This window comes from Sylvia atricapilla, chromosome 30, assembly GCF_009819655.1.
Source record: "Sylvia atricapilla isolate bSylAtr1 chromosome 30, bSylAtr1.pri, whole genome shotgun sequence".
In the NCBI taxonomy this organism is placed as follows: domain Eukaryota; kingdom Metazoa; phylum Chordata; class Aves; order Passeriformes; family Sylviidae; genus Sylvia; species Sylvia atricapilla.
In genome coordinates, this window is record NC_089169.1 from 89,546 (window position 1) to 107,146 (window position 17,601).

Below are 17,601 nucleotides of genomic sequence, written 5' to 3' on the forward strand. Positions count from 1 at the left end.
GAGTCTTACCCATATAACAGCTTCCCAAGGTGCTTGTGGGCCTCCGCATGCTTGGGGTATCGTTTTTAGAATGCTTTTCTAGTACAAAACCAGGATTCTCTTCTTCTATCTCTGAAATTGCCTCTATCTCAAAAGAAATAGAGACCTCCTTGTTCTTTCCCTGGAGCCAGGGACATATTCTATTCAAAACTCTCAAATCTCATGTATATATATCAATACACACAACCCTCTGGCTAGAACTTGCACTCCCCCAAGCAGCATTAAGATATTACAAAAACAGTCCATTTCCCTCATAATTTACATCTAGACAAGTCCGGTCAGAAATGTCCACTTCCTCCATCCCATCTTCCAATAGTCTTTCTCAGTTCTTTCACTGACTTTGTTTCAATGCTGTCTCTCTACATTTCAAATCGCTCTGTCTTCCATGGAGGAGGGAAAAGGGTTCAAGTCTTTGCCCAGAGTTTTTTCTCTCCAGTGGACTCCCGGACCTTCAAGGCCACAGGTGATGGTGGGGGGAGGAATGGAGAAAGAGAGAGCGCATGCTCAGGAACGCTGGTGGGCAAAACCTCTTCCACCCTGGTCAGATCTAAAGTGACTCAAACTCGAATCAGCTCCCTGGAGCTCCGGAGAAAAGTTCTTAAAAGTCTCTCCTCCTTCGGACCAGTGTCTCTGGCAACCAAAGGCCCAGAGCATGGCCACCATGGTCCTGGCTCAGGGCCAGACTGCTGGTCTGCAGTCCTTCTCCTCCTCTCCCCATCGGAGGAACCGGGAGGGGACAGAGGGGATATGGCCAGCCTCACCCACTGTTCCCTAGCAGGCCTGGCCCAAGGGGGAGTGGCACAACCCTGACCCAAAAGTGATGTTACCTTCTCATCGGCCGGAAAAGGAAAAGGGATCAGTCACTTGGGAACTTATAATTTAAGACTGTGTTTCCAGAGAGACGTAGAAACACTCCCATTCGTCAGCCAAGTTGTCAATCACAATCCATGCTAGAACTTCCTTAGGAAAAAACTTTTCACATTCACGCTAAACCACCACAGAAGTGTAGGTAAATTGTTGTGTTTTTGTCAAGATGCACCTCTTGCCCCTTACCTGAGCGGGGAGGGTTCATGTGGTTCCCATTTTTCTGGAGGGTAGCTCACAGTTTCTTGGGAATCAGGCACACACAGTAAGGGAAGCTCTGGGCCTCTCTGCAGGGGTCAAGATGGAGAAACTAAAGCAAGAAGGGTTTTTCAGTGAGAAGTCCCTTCTCTCTGATCTCTATTGGGGTTGTATAAGGATGTTTAAAACTTGATGCATCCATTTCTCCTCTCACTCACACCACGGCCAGTACACTTGGTTGGACTGAATCTTTCTTTCAGTCCACATTATTACACGATACTGCATAACCTTATGTCTTGGTTTGGAAAGACAGGTGTCTGCTAGGGAGAGCAGGGCCTCCCTCAGAATGGAGAATGCAAACACCCTCCCGCTGAATCATTATAATTTTGAAAACTTAAGGGGCTTTCAGGCAAAGATATGGGGATTGGGATAACAGTTCTTTACTAGTATGTATAACAATACAAACAAATAACAACTACCACAGCATCAAAAATAAACAGACCCCCAGCCCTGAGTCCCCCCAGACATGGGGACCCCCATTCCCATGGCACCCCATCCTGAGTGACTCCCCCTGCTCAGGACCCCCCATTTCCATGCACACCCATCCCTGGCTCCCCAAACACTCTGAGGCCTCCACTCCTGAGAACCCCCATGACCCACCATGTGCCACCCAGCCTTGTCCCCAGCCTGTCCTCACCCTGCCCACAGCCTGTCCCCAGCTTGTGGCCACCCTGCCCCCAACAAGTGCCACAGCCACGGTGGGGACAAGGCCTGACCTCACTTCCTTCCCCATTCTTCAGAAGAGCTGACAGCCAGGGGACAGCCACCCCTGACAGCGAGTGACAGCCAGCCTGAATGGCCGAGGTCATGGGGATGGCTCGGAAGGTGACACTGCTCCTGTGGGGTGAGGGCCCCGGGAACAGGTCTGACACCCCGGGGATGGGCCCTGGTGAGGTAGAGACTGGTGGGAAGAGGGCACAGGGGTGCTGTGGGGTCCCCTGAGGTCCCCAAGGCCAGTAGAGCCAGTGCATGAGGTGATCAAGGTTGTGGGGTGGCTGTGGGCACAGAACAGTGGGGACAGGACGGGAGGGACAGGGAATGTGAGGAGAGGAGTCATGGGGCTGGTGCAGCTGTGAGGACAGGGACAGGGTGACAGAGATGCAGGGACAGGGACAAGGGGACAAGCACCATACAGATGGGCCATGGGGACAGATGCCTTGGGACTGGTGGGGGTGACCTCTGCCAGCACAGGGTCTCCATGCCTGGGGTGTCCACAATGTCCCCATGTCCTGCTTGAGCATGGTGTGCCTACAGTTCCCCAATCTCCAAGACATCTGTGGCACTCCAGTGTCCGCCTGGTGACAGTTCAAGGACAGTCCCCACACCCCGTGCCCCCAGACCTCTCTCCCTGCTGTGCCACCCCCACCCAGCCCTGTCCCTTCTCTCTTCCAGCCCAGCCCCTTGGCCTCGCTGGTGAGTCCTCAGGGGATGCCATGTCCCCACCCCTCTGTCCCCAGCCCCGTGGTGGCCCTGGCAGGCTGGTGTCCCCTGTCAACCACAGGTGCCCAGACCACCCAGATTCTGGTGGAGCCCCCCTGGATGCCAGCGGTGTCGTGGGACCGGGTGACACTGACCTGCCAGGGCTCGGGGACCACCGGTGACACCACCTGGTACGCGAATGAGAAGAGCTGGTGGCCGGAGACACCCGACAAAATCACTGTCAGTCAGAGTGCCACCTACAGGTGTTACAGACCTGGCAGTGGGCTCAGCCCCCCAGTGAAAGTCTCAAATGGTGGGGGGGGTTTTGGGTGTCCCCAACCTGGCACCTGCAGTAACCCTGGGGGCTCTGGTGGGTTCGGCTCCATGGGTCACCTCCTGATGTCACCAGAGCCCATCCCATGCACACGGGGACATCCCAGAGCATCCCAGTACAGGAGGACCCTGTTTGTGGAATTGGGGACCCTTGGTGCTCTGGGTGTGACTCAGCGGAGGGTCCCCTAAAAAACCAAGACCCCCTGGTGTGACAGGACCCCCCGTGTCCCGCAGACCCTCTGGTGCTGCAGGTGCCGGCATTGGCCACTGCTGGAAGGGGACACAGTGACACTGCGCTGCTGGGTCTGGCGGAACGTGTCGGTCACGGGGGTGCAATTTTACCATGGGGTAGGTGAGGAGGTGAGGATGTCCGTCCCTGGGACCGAGCTGTCCCTGTCCCCTCTTCAGCTGAACCACAGCAGCAGGTACCGCTGCTGGGGTGAGGTGTACCCCAGGGTACAAGACGTGTGTCAGGAGTCAGCTCCAATGACAGTGACAGTGCACGGTGAGCCTCACTCAGACAGCCTCCCTGGATCCCCTGGTTGGGGACACTCAGCGCCATCTGGGAACCCCCAGCCCTGTCTGCAGACCCCCATTACAGCCCAGATCCCCAATCCTTCCTGCGGGTCCCTCATCCATTTTGGGGTCCCTCACCAGGAGAGAGCCTGATGGGCACCCCCATCTTTCCTGTATACTTTTTCTATGTCCCCCCATCAATGCTCGAGACCCCCTCCTTAATCCCCCATCCCTCACTGGGGCACTTCACCCATCCCTGGGTCAACCCCACCCCTCTCTGATCTCCCCCCATGGTCCCTGGGTCCCACCATCCCCTCCCTGGGTCCCCACACCCTCCCTGGTGTCTCCCCCATATCCTTCTGCAGCTGTCGCCTCCCTGAATCCCCCATTCTTCCCTCGGGTTCCTTTCCAGGCCCCACCCCACAGCTCTCCACCCCACTTCTTCACTGGAGTACTGCTGCCTCCCGCCACGCCCCCCCTGTGTCCCTCATTGTGCCCTGATGTCCCCTCCCACAGTGGTCCCACTCTCAGGTGTGTCTCTGTCAGCGCAGCCCCCCAGGGGACAGGTGGCACTGAGGGACCGCCTGGTGCTGAGATGCGTGGTGGCCACAGGGACAGGTCCCCTGTCCTTCATCTGGCACCGAGGGGGCTCGGGGGCACTGTTGAGCACTAGCCCCTGCCTGGAACTGCAGCATGTTGGGGACAATGACAGTGGCCACTATCACTGCCGGGCCAGTGACGGGGCCAGCGTGGCTGAGGGTGTCCCACTGAATGTCACTGTCCTGGGTGAGGGGGATCCTCGGGATGGAAGCGACCCCAATGGCACCATCCCCATCCTACCTCGCCAGGAACAAGCCCTGTCTTTGTCCCCACAGTGCCCATGGCGAATGTCACCATCATTCCCGGTCCCCTGTCACACCAGGTGCATGCGGGTGACCCCGTGACCCTGCACTGCTCTGTGCAGGTGGGCTCAGCCATTGTCAACTTCACCTGGCTGCACAATGGCCGGGAGGTGGCCCAGGGTCCTGTCCTGGAGCTTGGGGACGTCGATGTGGGACATGCGGGCACCTACCAGTGCATGGCCACCAACCAGCTGGGACAGGACTGGCACCGCGTGTTCTGGGAAGTCAGCCCTGAGCTGGCCCTGGAGGAGACCCCTGGCTCACTCTGGGTCACAGGTGGGCTCACACGGGGTCCCCAGGGTGTTCACAACCCTCAACATTCAGGGTAACTCAGATGTGTCTCCCTCTGGCCCCAGCAGTGGCTGTGAATGTTGGCAGGACCCTCCTGTTCCTGGTCCTACTCCTGGCTGTCATCGGGGGCTGTCACTGCTGGCACCGCCGGGGTGGGTGACAATGAGGAGGAATTGGGGGTCCTGGAGTGAGGGGAATCCCCGAGAGTGGGAGCAGAGCTGGGGCAGCACCCAGGGCCCCTGAGCTGGGGGAAACTGAGCTCATCGTGACCTCGGCTGGGGGTCTGGGGAATTTGGGGAGAATTTGGAGGGTGTTGGTTGGGCTAAAGAGGCATCCCTGGCTGGGCTTTGAGGATCATTGGGTTGGCTCTGGGAGCTCTTGGAGGATTTGGGGAGCTCTTGGAGGGACATTCAGGAATGTTGGGGGATCTTTGCAGGGTCCTGGGGGAGTCTGAGACGTGGCCTTCTCTGCTGTGCTTGTGGTTCCGGGAGCTCAGTGGGTTGGGGACAAAGGGGCCTGGGGAGCCCTGGAATGGTGCAGAAGTTTGGGGGGGTTCAAGGGTTCTTGAAGTGTCCAGGGGGGAATCAGTGGCCTGGTGGGTTTCAGGGCTCCAGTGGGGATTTGGGGGTCCTGTGGCTGGTTGCTGCTGCCAAGGTCCCAGGAAATTTGAGGGCTCCCAGGGACCCCATGGTCACCCCCTCCATTTTTCCTTGCAGCCAGCAGGAAGCCCTAGGACAGGTGAGTGCGGAGCTCTGGCCAGGACTCCCTTTTCCCTCACCCCAGACACCACTCAGACCCCCCCGTTGTCCCCACAGGACACCCCCAGAGGAGGGGACAGTGCTGGACCCCCATGTCATGGGCACTGAGCGGGCAGGGGGTGAGTACAGGGGGGGACAGGGACACATCACCCACCTACCCAGGTCCCCAAAATCAATGCCACTCTCAGGGCCCCCACCGGTGTTCCCTGACCCACCTCCGGATCCACAAGTGACCAACACAGAGCGGCCAAGACATTATGAGGGACAGAGGGACCCCAGTGACACATTCGAGAGTGTGCTGTGACACTGGGGGACACTGGCAGCACTTGGAGGCATCAATTCCCCTCAGGGGTTCCTTTTTGCCTTTCACAGCACCCCACAGGGCTCCTCAATTCCCCTCGCAGTGTCAGGGGGGCACACAACCCCTACCTCTCTTATTGCATCCAAAATGAAGCTTTCTGATTAAATTGGGAAAAATGTTTGGGTTTTCTTTCATTTTGTGGAGTTCTCTCTGTTCATCTCGTGAAGAAAGGAGGTCCAGGTCAGGTAGTTGGGCAGATGGGTGTGAGATTTGCAGAACTTCTGGGGCTCTCTCAGCCCCTTGCTGAGAGGGACAAAATGATCAATTGCTGCATTTCCGGACTGGTTCCCTCACAGCTGCCCCTGCAGGGGCCGTTTCCAGCCAGCCCTGCTCTGAAAACCATCAAAGGCCCTCACAGAGCCACTGCTTGGGCTCCCACTGGCTTTTGTGCTTCTTGCAGGGCTCAGCAAACCACAGCCACGCCTTTTTCCCCCACAGAATTCTCACCTTTGCAGCAGCTCTGAAGCTGCCAGGATCAAAGCCAAGGGGACAGGGGGGACCCTCAGGTCCTGGCTGCCCCCTGGGGCTGGCCAGAGCAGGGCTGGCCAATGCCCATCCCTGTGCCCTGGGGCTGGGCCATGGCTGGGCCCCACACTTGGATGGCCACTGGCTTCAAGGAGGAGGAGTTGGGGAGCTCCTTCCTGCCTGGGGCTCCATTCCCCAGCTGCTCTTGCTGGCTCAGATCCTGCAGGTGATGAGTGAGAATGGAGAAGTCTGGACCCCTCCTGGAGCTGCCATTCCCCAGGACAGGACCCCCTTGGCCAGCATGTGTCGCCCCCAGGACAGGATTCTTGGATGTGCCCCCCAGGACAGAACCTGCTCCCCGTGTGACACTCGGCACAAATGGCCTCTTCCTTCTGCTCTGGGAGAGAGAGAAAGTGAAAGTGTTGGGTGACACAGCCGGACACCCCCAGCCCCCACAGACCACCACCTCCCTGCAGACCCCTCTCCCCTGATTCCCCCACCCTGGGGTTCCCCCAGCCCTTTCCCTGCTCAGGTGCTCCCCAGGATCATCAAGGCACGAACGGGGAATTGTGAAATTGAGGGATAAAAGGAACAACATGGAAATGAAAAGAGGAAAATATCACTGGGGGGACATAGATCCAGTATCCCTCAGAATCCCCTTGGGGCGCATTCCTGAAACCAGGAGCATACCATTGAAACCAGTGCTGGGCCCTGGGTCGCCTCAAAATCTGAAGAACACCCCTTGAAAGAGCTGTGACTCATGGGTCCATCCAGCCACTGCCCATCCCTGGCACCACCATTCCCCTGGGAACTTAAATGTAAGACCCTCATTTCTTATGTTCCCCCTCCCTGGGACCCCCGTCCCAGTCCTCTCATTCTTTAAGATCTCCATAGCCCAGGAACCCCATTCAGAAGATCCCCCTCATGCAAATTCCATCCCCTACAACCCTTGTTCCCTCAGGACACTGATTGTCCCAGGACCCTCATTCCCATGGGCCCAGCCCATTCTCCCCGCAGCCCATCTATGGCACATTCATCCCATGATCAAATCCTTGGAGCCCGCATTCCCCTGGACACTGATCCCTGGCTACCAAAACCCTGTGAGCCTTCAGGTACTGAGAACCTAGAACCTCATGTCCCCCTATGTGCTACCCAGCCTTGTCCTCAAACTGTCCCCACCGTGTCCAAAGCCTGTCCCCAGCTTATCGCCACCCTGCCCCCACCAGGGTCCAGCTAGACATGAGGACAAGGTGTGACCTCGTGTCCTGGTTTGGAATAAATTAGGGAAGAACCTCCAAAAGGAGTCCCCTAAACCAAACCTCCACCACCCCTTCCCCCTCCAGCCCTGGGTTCGGGAAGGAAAAATACCTTGGAGGAAAAGTGGAAAAACCGGTTTATTGACAAAAATACACTCCCCAACACCGAATAGTGGGAAATGGGTTACTGTGATGAGGAGGGTGCTGTGATGACGCGTCTCTGGCAGGCCCAGGACTTCTCCAACTTCTCAGGTCAGGTCAGGTCCGGAGCCGGTTCAAACCTGGGGCGGGGGGGGAGGGGGAAAGAAGGAAGGAGGGGAAAAAAAACCAAACAGAAAGAGCGAGGGGCGGGGGGGGGGGGGGGGGGGGGAAACAGCGACAGGGGCAGCCGGAGAGCAAAGCAAAGCAAAGCGAAGCGAAGAAGGCAAAAGCAGCCCAGCTAGCAAAAGCAAGAGCCGAAACAGCAAAGAAAAAAAAAAAAAGAACTGCAGGCACCCGCCCAAGAGGGAGGGGCCAGCTGCGAGACATAACAATGTATCCAAGATATGGGATGGATATATGGGATAAGAGGCAGCTCAACCCAGAACACCTCGCTTCCTTCCTCTTCGTCGGAAGAGCCACCACCCAGGGCACCGGTGGCCACAGCAGCGAGTGACATCCAGTCCACATGGCAGGGGACATGGGGATGGCCGGGAAGGTGGCACTGCTCCTGTGGGGTGACTGCCCTGGGCAAGGGTCTGACACCCTGGGGATGGGCCCTGGTGAGGGAGAGACCGGTGGGGAGGGAGCACAGGGGGGCTGTGGGGTCCCCTGAGGTCCCCAAGGCCATGAGGGACAGGGCATGGGCATGGACCCAAGTGTGACCAGAGTCATGGGGTGGCTGTGGGGACAAGGAACAGGCAAAGTGGGATGTGAGGACAAGGATGTGACAAATGGAACCTTGGGGCTGGAGCATCAGTGGGGACAGGGACAGAGGAACAGGGATGCAGGGGCAGGGACAGGGACAAGGGCCACGTACCAGGCAGATGGTCTATGGGGACAGATGCCATTGGAATGGGATCACGGGCACAGGGCCATGGGGATGTGGCTGTGGAGACAGGAGCTGTGAGGATGGTGGTGGAGACCTGTAGGAGAATGGGGTGTCCACAGTGTCCCCATGTCCTGCCTCAGCTGAGAGGTGATCGAGGTGTCCCTGTCCTCAAGACCTCTGTGTTATAGCAGTGTTCCATTGGGGACAGTCTGAGGACAGACATCACACCTCATCCCCGTGGTGCTGCTCTCCCTGCAGGGCCACCCCCACCCAGACCTGTCCCTTCTCCCTTCCAGCCCAGACCCTTGGCTTTGTTGGTGAGTCCTCAGGGGATACCATGTCTGCACCCCTGTGTCCCCAGCCCTGCACTGGCCCTGGCAGTCTGGTGTCCCCTGTCACCTGCAGGTGCCCAGACCACCCAGCTCCTGGTGGAGCCCCCCTGGAGGCCAGCGATGCTGTGGGACCAGGTGACACTGACCTGCCCGGGCTCGGGGACCACTTTTGCCACCACCTGGTACAAGGATGGGCAGCACTGGGGGCAGAACAGACGCGAATGCTTCACTGTCACCAGGAGGGGCAACTACACATGTGACAGACTTGGCAGTGAGCTCAGCCCACCCGTGACAGTCTTCAATGGTGAGGGGAGTTTGGGTGGTCTCAGTGTGGCAGCTGTGGAACCCCAAGGCTTCTGGGTGTGCTCGGCTCAATGGGTCACTCCATGGTGTGACCAGAGGTTGTCCCCTGCACACGGGGACATCCCAGAGCATCCCAGTGTGGGGGGGACCCTGTTTGTGGATGTGGGGACCCGAGGTGGACGTCTGGGTGTGATCCAATGGGGGAGTCTTCGTGAAAACCAGAAAACTGGGTGAACTCTTGCGTATCACAGAGGTGGCAGGAGTCAATGCCAGTGCCAGTGCACGGTGAGCACCCCACACATCTCACACCTCAGCACCCCCACAGCCCCTTCCCAAAGACTCGGGGTCACAGTTCCCCTCCCCTCTCCTTCCCAGAGCTCTTCACTGGTGCCGGTGCTAGAGGGTGCCCCCGAGCTCACTGAGGGGTCCCCCTTCAATCTCACCTGCCTCAGCACCCCCAGCCCCCTGTGGCCCCAAACCCGCCTCCTGCACCTCTTCTACCGCGATGGGCAGTTGGTGGGGGGCCCGCAGGTGTCCCCACAGCTCCTGGTGCCCGCTGTGGGGCTCTCCCACTCGGGGAATTACAGCTGCCAGTTGCGCTCTGAGGGGGGACCATGTAGAAGAGCAGCGCCTGGCTCCACGTCACGGTGCACAGTGAGTGTGGGGATGGGCATGGGGAGCCCCCACAGCCTCCACAGTCCCCTGCTGTGCTTTGGAACCCCAATTACTGCCTGGGCCCCCTATCACTGTCTCAGGTCTCCTATCTTTTCGTGGGTCCCTTGCTGTGTCCCCCAGCCCTACATGCGTACCCCAATCTTTCCCATAAATTTTTTCCACATCCCTTCCACACTGCTCGGTTCCCTCTCCTTGTCCCCCCATCCCTCAGTGGGTTTCTTCATCCATTCCTGGTTCAACCCCACCCCTCTCTGATCTCCCCTCATGGTCCCCAGGTCCCACCATACTCTCCCTGTGGTGGTCCCTCAGCCCACTCTCTGTACCCCCTTCATTCATTGGGTTTTTTCCAAGCTCCGCATTAGCTCTGGGCCCCCTTTTCCTCACTGGGGTCCTCCTGACCCTCAAAAACGCCACCCGTGTCCCTCACTAAGCCCTGGTTCAACCCCCTCCCACAAGGCTCCTGCTCTCAGGGGTGTCTGTGTGGGCGCAGCCCCCCAGGGGACAGGTGGCACGGGGGGACCGCCTGGTTCTGAACTGCACACTGGCTGTGGGGACAGGTCTCCTGTCCTTCACCTGGCACCAGGGAGACTCACGGGCACCACTGGGCACCGGCCCCCACCTGGAGTTGGTCCACGCTGGGGACAATGACAGCGGCCACTACCAGTGCCAGGCCAGCAGTGGGGACAGTGTGGCTGAGAGTGTCCCCACGAATGTCACCGTCCTGGGTGAGAGAAGAACAATTTCTTGCAAACAGGAACAAGAGAACAAAACCAACAGCAACAGCAACAAGATTTAGCATGCAAAGGATCAAAAAAAGAACGATTTCCAGAGAAAACCGTCAAAGAGGAACAAACCCCAGATACTTCCCCCAACACATTTCCTCCACCACAGGAACCTGGCAGGGCTCTGGACCTTCATTGCTGTGATGGCCAAAGTGGCCTTCAGGAGGCTCTGGATTCTCTTTTCCCCTGTCTCAAACAGTTCCTCTGCTGTGTTCTGCACACAAGTTGTGTGGGCAAAGGCCCTGTGGGTGTTCCTGAGCCTTTCCCTTCTCCAGGGCACTCGGCATCAGGCCATGGCACAGGGTGGGGTGTCAGAGACAGGAAAAGTTTAATGTCTTGAGACATTTTGGAACACCAGTGTGTGGCAAGGGTGGGTCAGGCCTTGCTTTTGGTGAGACAGGGCTCCATCTGTCAATCAGTCTGCCAGCCATGGAACACTGGGGACAGTGTGACAGTCTGCCAAACCCAGTTCCTGAGTGGCCAGGTGACCAGAAGTCCCTCAAGGGGGAAGGCCCATGGTGGGCCAAGAGCTTCAAAGGCAGAGCACGAGGTGGCCCTGTGTGTGACCCTGTCTTCTCTTGGAGTGTCTGTCCCATCCATGCTGGAACCCAGGAGTTAGCAACTGTCTTGGTTTAAAAGACAAGTATCTGCCAAAAGAAAGCAGGAACCTTCCTAAAACGGAAAAAAGACCCATGCCCAAAATTTTCATAATTTCAAAAATTAATGGGTTTCCAGGAAAAAATGCAGAACAGTATATAACAGCTCTTAACCAGAAAATTTCTATACAACAACAGAACGATCAACACAAACCCAGAACTTCCTCACCCACTCAGGGCTGGTTTTTTCTCTTTGGTGCAATTATGACCACGTCCGCCAGGGGGCGCTTCAGGGAGCACTCCCGGCCAGCAGGGGGCGCTGCAGGGAGCACTCCCGGCCAGCAGGGGGCGCCCCGGGGCAGCTCCAACCCCTCAGGGGTGATGGCGGCCTGGGCCGGGAGGGAGGAGGGGAAATGGCTCCTTTGGCAAACTCACGGCCACCAATCGGTCCCGGCACTGCCACCGGCAGCGGGCAGAAGCGGCCAAGGCAGCAGGTTGGATCGTAGTGCCGAGTGGCAGCGGAGCAGTGTCCCGGGGACAGGCACAGGCCCTGCACAACACACATGACCGCTCTCCCCAGTTCAGAATGGAGGACCCCCTTGGCCAGCATGTGTCCCTCCCAGGACAGGACCCCCCGGGATGTCCCCCTAAGCGGCTGCCTCCATTGTGACACTTGGCACAAATGGCCTCTTCCTTCCGCTGTACGAGAGAGAAAGTGCTGGGGGGGCACAGCTGGATACCCCGATCCCCCACAGCCTCCCAGCCGTCCCTGCAGACCCCTCACCCCTGATTGCCCCACCTTGGGGTTCCCACCACCTCGTTCCCTGCTCAGGTGCTCTCCAGGGTTTTGAAGGGAAGAACTGGGGGTTGTGCCGTTGTGAAATCGAGGGTGTAATGATTTGTGTGCACACTACAATTATTTACTCTTTTTTCTGCTGTAAGATAGGCTTAGGAGAAGAGCAAAGTGGGCTGAAAACTTTAAAGGGTATATAGACAGATTAATTACCAAAACTACAAGAGAGAAAAAACAATAAGAATTAGAATAAAACCCTCAAAACATTTCCACTCCCCCATAACTTTCCCTTATTACGGACAAAGTATAGAGACAAAACTTGGAATTCTTCATCGCTTTACTACCGATAAAGTAGTCTTTCATCAGATTCTTCTAGAAAGAAGTCTCTTTTGGTCTGTCATGGAAACTTCCCCACAAGAAAGAACAGTTCTCTTGTGGCTTTTTAGTTCTCACAAAAGCAGCTGCTGGGGAATCTGCATTTGTGAAGTCCCTCCCATATCACACAGCCTTCCCACAGCTGCATAATGGGCCACGTCAACTCAAGGGGTATTATTTTAAAGAAGAACACCCCGTCAGCACCTGGGGACCTCTGCCCAGCCAGGGAGAGAAGGGAACTTGTCCCCGGATTCTTCTCATTTGGACCTGTGTGGCCACAGAGGCGTACCTAGCTCTTGAATTGGTTCCACAAGTTGTCAATATTCAAAGCTAATCACTGATTGGTTTTGCCACAGCTTTTTTTCAATCAATGCAAAACCAGCACAGGCATGTACTTGAAGAAAACATGGCATGGGTCAAACCAAGCAAAAGATTTTCTGGTAGAAGTAAACTCAAAAGAATGTTTGAATATGTATAATCTTCTTGAATATGTATTTAAACAATACAATGAAAATGTACATAAGAAGGCTTGTTACAGATAACCGTGTTCTCTGGCAGTAGGCAAGCGCTCAGCACACTGTTTGCTGTCTCTTTTATTCCTTATTAAACATGTACAAATATTAAGGAGTGAGCCTTGTTTCTCACACAGTTTAATCAAAATGCTGAAGTTCGGGCACAATAAGAAGGAAAGGGTCTTGTGCCTGCTGGGCACTGGGTGAGGGAATGAGGAGCCCTGTGGGATGCAGTGAAGAGGAAGAAGGGACCACTGAGGGAAATCGATGGCCCCCAATGCTGCCAGTGTGCCCCAGCGTCCCAACATATTCTCGAAAGTGTCATGGGAGTCCTGCTGTCCCTCCTGGGGTCTCGGCAGTGCCACTTTGTTCATTTTAGATCCTGAGGTGGGGCAGGGCTGGGGGACACCCGTGGGGCCCTGAGAGTGACACCAGTTGTGAGGACATGGGTGGTGTGACACTTGTGGGTGATGTGTCCCTGTCCCCCCTGCCCACTCGGTGCCCATGACATGGGGGTCCAGCACTGCCCCCTCCTCTGAGGGGGTCCTGTGGGGCAAGGGGGGGTCTGAGAAGTGTCTGGGGAGGGGGAGAGTCCCAGCTGGACCCCCCTACTCACCTGTCCTGGGGCTTCCTGCCAGCTGCAAGGAAAAGCGGAGGGGATGACTGTGGGGACCTTGAGACCCCTGAACCGTTTTCGGAACTCAGCAGCTCCAACCACCCATGGGACCCCCAGATCCCTACTGGAACTGTGATTCCCACCAGAACCCTGATTCCCCCTGGCCACCACAAGCACCCCTGAACCCTCCCAGAACTTCTGCACCACCACAATGCCCTCAACCCCTCCCAACGTCCCCACTCAAGTCCCCAGAACCCCACGCCCAGCAGGGAGGGGCACCCCCCCAAACTTCCCCAGGACCCCAGAAAGCTCCCCTCACATCCCTGCATGACCCTCCAAGAGCTCCCCAAATCTTCCAGGAGTTCCCTGTGCCACCCCAATGTTTCTCAAAGCCCAACCAGGGATGGACCTGGAGCCCAACCAAGACCCTCCAAATTCCTCCCAAATTCCCGAGACCCCCAGCCAAGGTTACTGTGGGCTCAGTTTCCCCCAGCTCAGGGGCCCTGGGTGCTGCCCCAGCTCTGCCTCCACTCTGGGGGCTTCCTCTAACTCCAGGACCACCATCCTTGTCCCCACTGTCACCCACCCCGGCGGTGCCAGCAGTGACAGCCCCCAATGACAGCCAGGAGCAGGACCAGGAACAGGAGGGTCCTGCCGACATTCACAGCCCCTGCAGGGGACAGAGGGGGACACATCTGAGTCACCCTGAATCCTGGGGGTCCTGAACACAACGGTGAGCCCGTGTGACCCTACCTGTGACCCAGGGTGAGCCAGGGGTCACCTCCAGGGCCAGCTCAGCGCTGAGTGCCCGGAACACACGGTGCCCGTCCTGTCCCAGCTGGTTGGTGGCCACGCACTGGTAGGTGCCTGAATGTCCCTCATCGACGTCCCCAAGCTCCAGGACAGGACCCTGGGCCATCTCCGGTCCATTGTGCAGCCAGGTGAAGGTGACAGGGGCTGAGCCCACCTGCACTGAGCAGCGCAGGGTCACGGGGTCACCTGTGTGCACCTGGTGTGACAGGGGACCGGGCGTGATGGTGGCACTGGACACGGGCACTGTGGGGATAAAGATAGAGCTGAGAATGGGGGAAGGGGCCCCGGAGTGGGGTTGGGCTACAGGGAAGGGATGGGGAATATATGGGAGGGTGTGGGTGAAGGACACCCCAAACCAGAGAGTTCTGCTCTTACAGGACTGTGTCCTGTGGTGGTGGTGGCCATTGCTTAAAGTGGGGTACCATGGCTGGGCTGAGGGTGGCATGGCTTGGATGGGGGATACTGTGCAGGACAGTGACATTCAGTGTGGGAGTCTTGGCCATGCTGTGCCCATCGGTGACCCAGCACCGGTACTGGCCTCTGTCATTGTCCCCCAACGTGGTGCAGGTTGAGGTGGGGGAAAGTGCCCAGCAGTGTCCCCAAGTTCCCCTGGTGGCAGGTGAAGTGCAGGGGACCTGTCTTGTGGCCACTGCGCAGCTCAGCACCAGATGGTCCCCCAGTGCCACCTGTCCCCCAGTGGGGTGCACCCACAGGGACAGCCCTAAAAGAGGGACAACTGCAGGTGGGGAGGGACACCAGGGGACAGTGAGGGACTGGTTGGGGGAATGGGGAGAGGCAGGGGGACCCCAATGAGGAAGAGGTGGTGTAGAGCTGATGGGGTGGCCTGGAAAGGAACCCAAGGCAACGATGAGGGTTCAGGGAGGGAACATATGGGGACCCAGCAACAGGGACGGGTGGTTCTGGGCAGTAATTGGGTATCCAGGCAGGGCTGGGGACCTCAAGGAGGCTGTGGGGGCTCCCCGTGCCCATCCCCACACTCACTGTGCACCGTGACGTGGAGCTGGGCGCTGCTCTTCTGCACGGACCCCTCCTTGGATTGCACCTGGCCGCTGTAATTCCCCGAGTGGGAGACCCCCACGGCGGGCTCCAGGAGCTGTGGGGACACCTGCGGGCCCCTCACCGACTGTCCATCCCAGTAGAAGTGGTGCAGGAGGCGGGTTTGGGGCTGCAGGGGGCTGGGGGTGCTGAGGCAGCTGAGATTGAAGGGAGACCCCTCGGTGAGCTCGGGGGAACCCTCCAGCACCAGCACCGTGAAGAGCTCTGGGAAGGAGAGAGGAGGGGGATTTGTGACCCTGAGTCCCTGTGGAGCGGCTGTGGGGAGGTCAGGGTGGAGGCTGTGGGGTGCTCACCATGCACTGTCACTGCACGGGCATCGACTGCACCCACGGTGACAGCTCAGAGTCAACCCGCCCACTGCACTGGTAGTGGCCACTGTGGTGCAGCTGCAGTGGGGACAGGGACAGCTTGGTCCCATAGAGAAATGTCATCTTTGTCCCCATGGTAGAATCGCACCGAAGTGACCGGCATGTCCCATGTGCACTGGCAGCACAGTGTCACCGTGTCCCCCTCCAGCAGCGGCCGCGCTGGCACCTGCAGCACCAACGGGTCTGTGGGAACGAGGGTCCTGTCACACTGAGAAGGTAACATTTTCATGGGGACGACCCCATTCGGTCAGACCCAGAGCACCAGGGGTCCCCAGTTCCACAAACATGGTTCCCTCACACTGGGATGCTCTGGGATGTCCCCGTGTGCAGGGGACAGGCTCTGGTCACACCAGGGGGTGACCCATGGAGCAGAGCCCACACAGAGCCCTCGGAGTCCAGCAGGTGCCAGGCTCAGGACACCAAAACCCCCCTCACCATCTGAGACTCTCACGGGGGGGCTGCACCCAGTGCCAGGTCTGTCACATGTGTAGGTGCCACTCTCAGTGACAAGGAAGTGGTCCTGTCTCTCCTGCCCCAAGGGCTGCCCATCCTTGTACCAGGTGGTGGCACCGGCAGTCCCTGAGCCCTGGCAGGTCAGTGTCACCCTGTCCCACAGCACTGCCGGCCTCCAGGAGGGCTCCACCAGGAGCTGGGTGGTCTGGGCACCTGTGGGTGACAGGGGACATCAGCCTGCCAGGGCCAGTGTGGGGCTGGGGACAGAGGGGTGGGGACATGGCATCCACCGAGGACTCACCAGCGAGGCCGAGGGTCTGGGCTGGAAAGGAGAATGAACAGGGCTGGTGGTTGGGCAATGGCAAAGGGGCACAGGGTGTGGAGCGGTCCTTGAACTGTTCCCGGAGAGACGCTGGAGTGGCACAGATGTCTCGGGGATGGAGGCACGGTGGCCACCCCATGCTCAGGCAGGACATGAGGACATTCTGGACACCCCAGGCATGGGAACTCCGTGCTGGCACAGGTCACCCCCACCAGCCCCATGGCTTCTATCTGCATGGTGCTTGTCCCGTTGTCCCTGTCCCTCCATCTCTCTCCCTCTGTCCATGTCCTCTCAGCCACCCCACAACCCAGGTCACCTCATGCACTGACTCCTGGCCTTGGGGACCTCAGGGGACCCCACAGCCCCCCTGTGCCCCCTCCTCACCGGTCTCTCCCTCACCAGGGCCCATCCCCGGGGTGTCAGACCCGTGCCCAGGGCACTCACTCCACAGGAGCAGTGTCACCTTCCCGGCCATCCCCGTGTCCCCAGCCATGTGGACTGGCTGTCCACTTCCTGTCAGGGGTGATTGTCCCCTGGGTGTGAGCTCTTCAGACAGAGCGGAAGGAAGCAGGGTCAGGCCTCGCCCCACATGGTGGTGGATTTTGTTGGGGGCAGGGTGGCCACAAGCTGGGGACAGGCTGTGGGCAGGGTGGGGACAGGCTGGGGACAAGGCTGGGTGGCACACAGTGGGACATGGGGTTCTCAGGACTGGGGGACTCAGGGGGTTTGGGGAGCCAGGGATGGGTGTCCACGGCAATGGGGGGTCCCAGTGGTTGGGTCCATGGGAAATGAGGGTCCTGAGGAGGGGGAGTCACTTGGGATGGGGGTGCCATGGGACTGGGGGTTCCAGAGCTGGGGGATTTGGGGATGGGACTCCCAGGGGAATGTGGGCTGCAGGGATTTGGGGTCATGGGATGCGTGTGCCAGGGATGGGCTGTGGGGTGTTCTGGGTGAATCAAGGTCCTGGGGGAAGGAGGATTTCAGGGGATGGAATGAATGGGAGAGGGTTCCTTGGAAATAGGGTCCTGGGCCATGTGAATACTGGGATGGTGGTCAGAAGGAGAGGGGGCATAAAGAATGGGGGTGCCATGC

At 58.4% G+C, this 17,601-nt stretch overlaps 1 protein-coding gene and 1 pseudogene across 1 annotated transcript; one reads left to right on the forward strand and one right to left on the reverse strand.

The window, feature by feature from the left end:
- Nucleotides 1–1,917: 1,917 nt before the first annotated feature.
- Nucleotides 1,918–5,857, forward strand: LOC136373043 (Fc receptor-like protein 4; annotated as a pseudogene).
- An 8,197-nt stretch (nucleotides 5,858–14,054) lies between these two features.
- On the reverse strand, nucleotides 14,055–17,010 carry LOC136372901 (Fc receptor-like protein 4). Its single transcript, XM_066337756.1, is given in 11 exon segments — nucleotides 14,055–14,146; nucleotides 14,230–14,532; nucleotides 14,753–14,843; nucleotides 14,845–14,930; nucleotides 14,933–15,025; nucleotides 15,292–15,325; nucleotides 15,693–15,798; nucleotides 15,800–15,917; nucleotides 16,170–16,400; nucleotides 16,489–16,509; nucleotides 16,954–17,010. Coding segments are annotated over 11 exon segments (1,224 nt in total). The 5' UTR covers nucleotides 17,003–17,010.
- Between the last annotated feature and the right edge of the window lie 591 nt (nucleotides 17,011–17,601).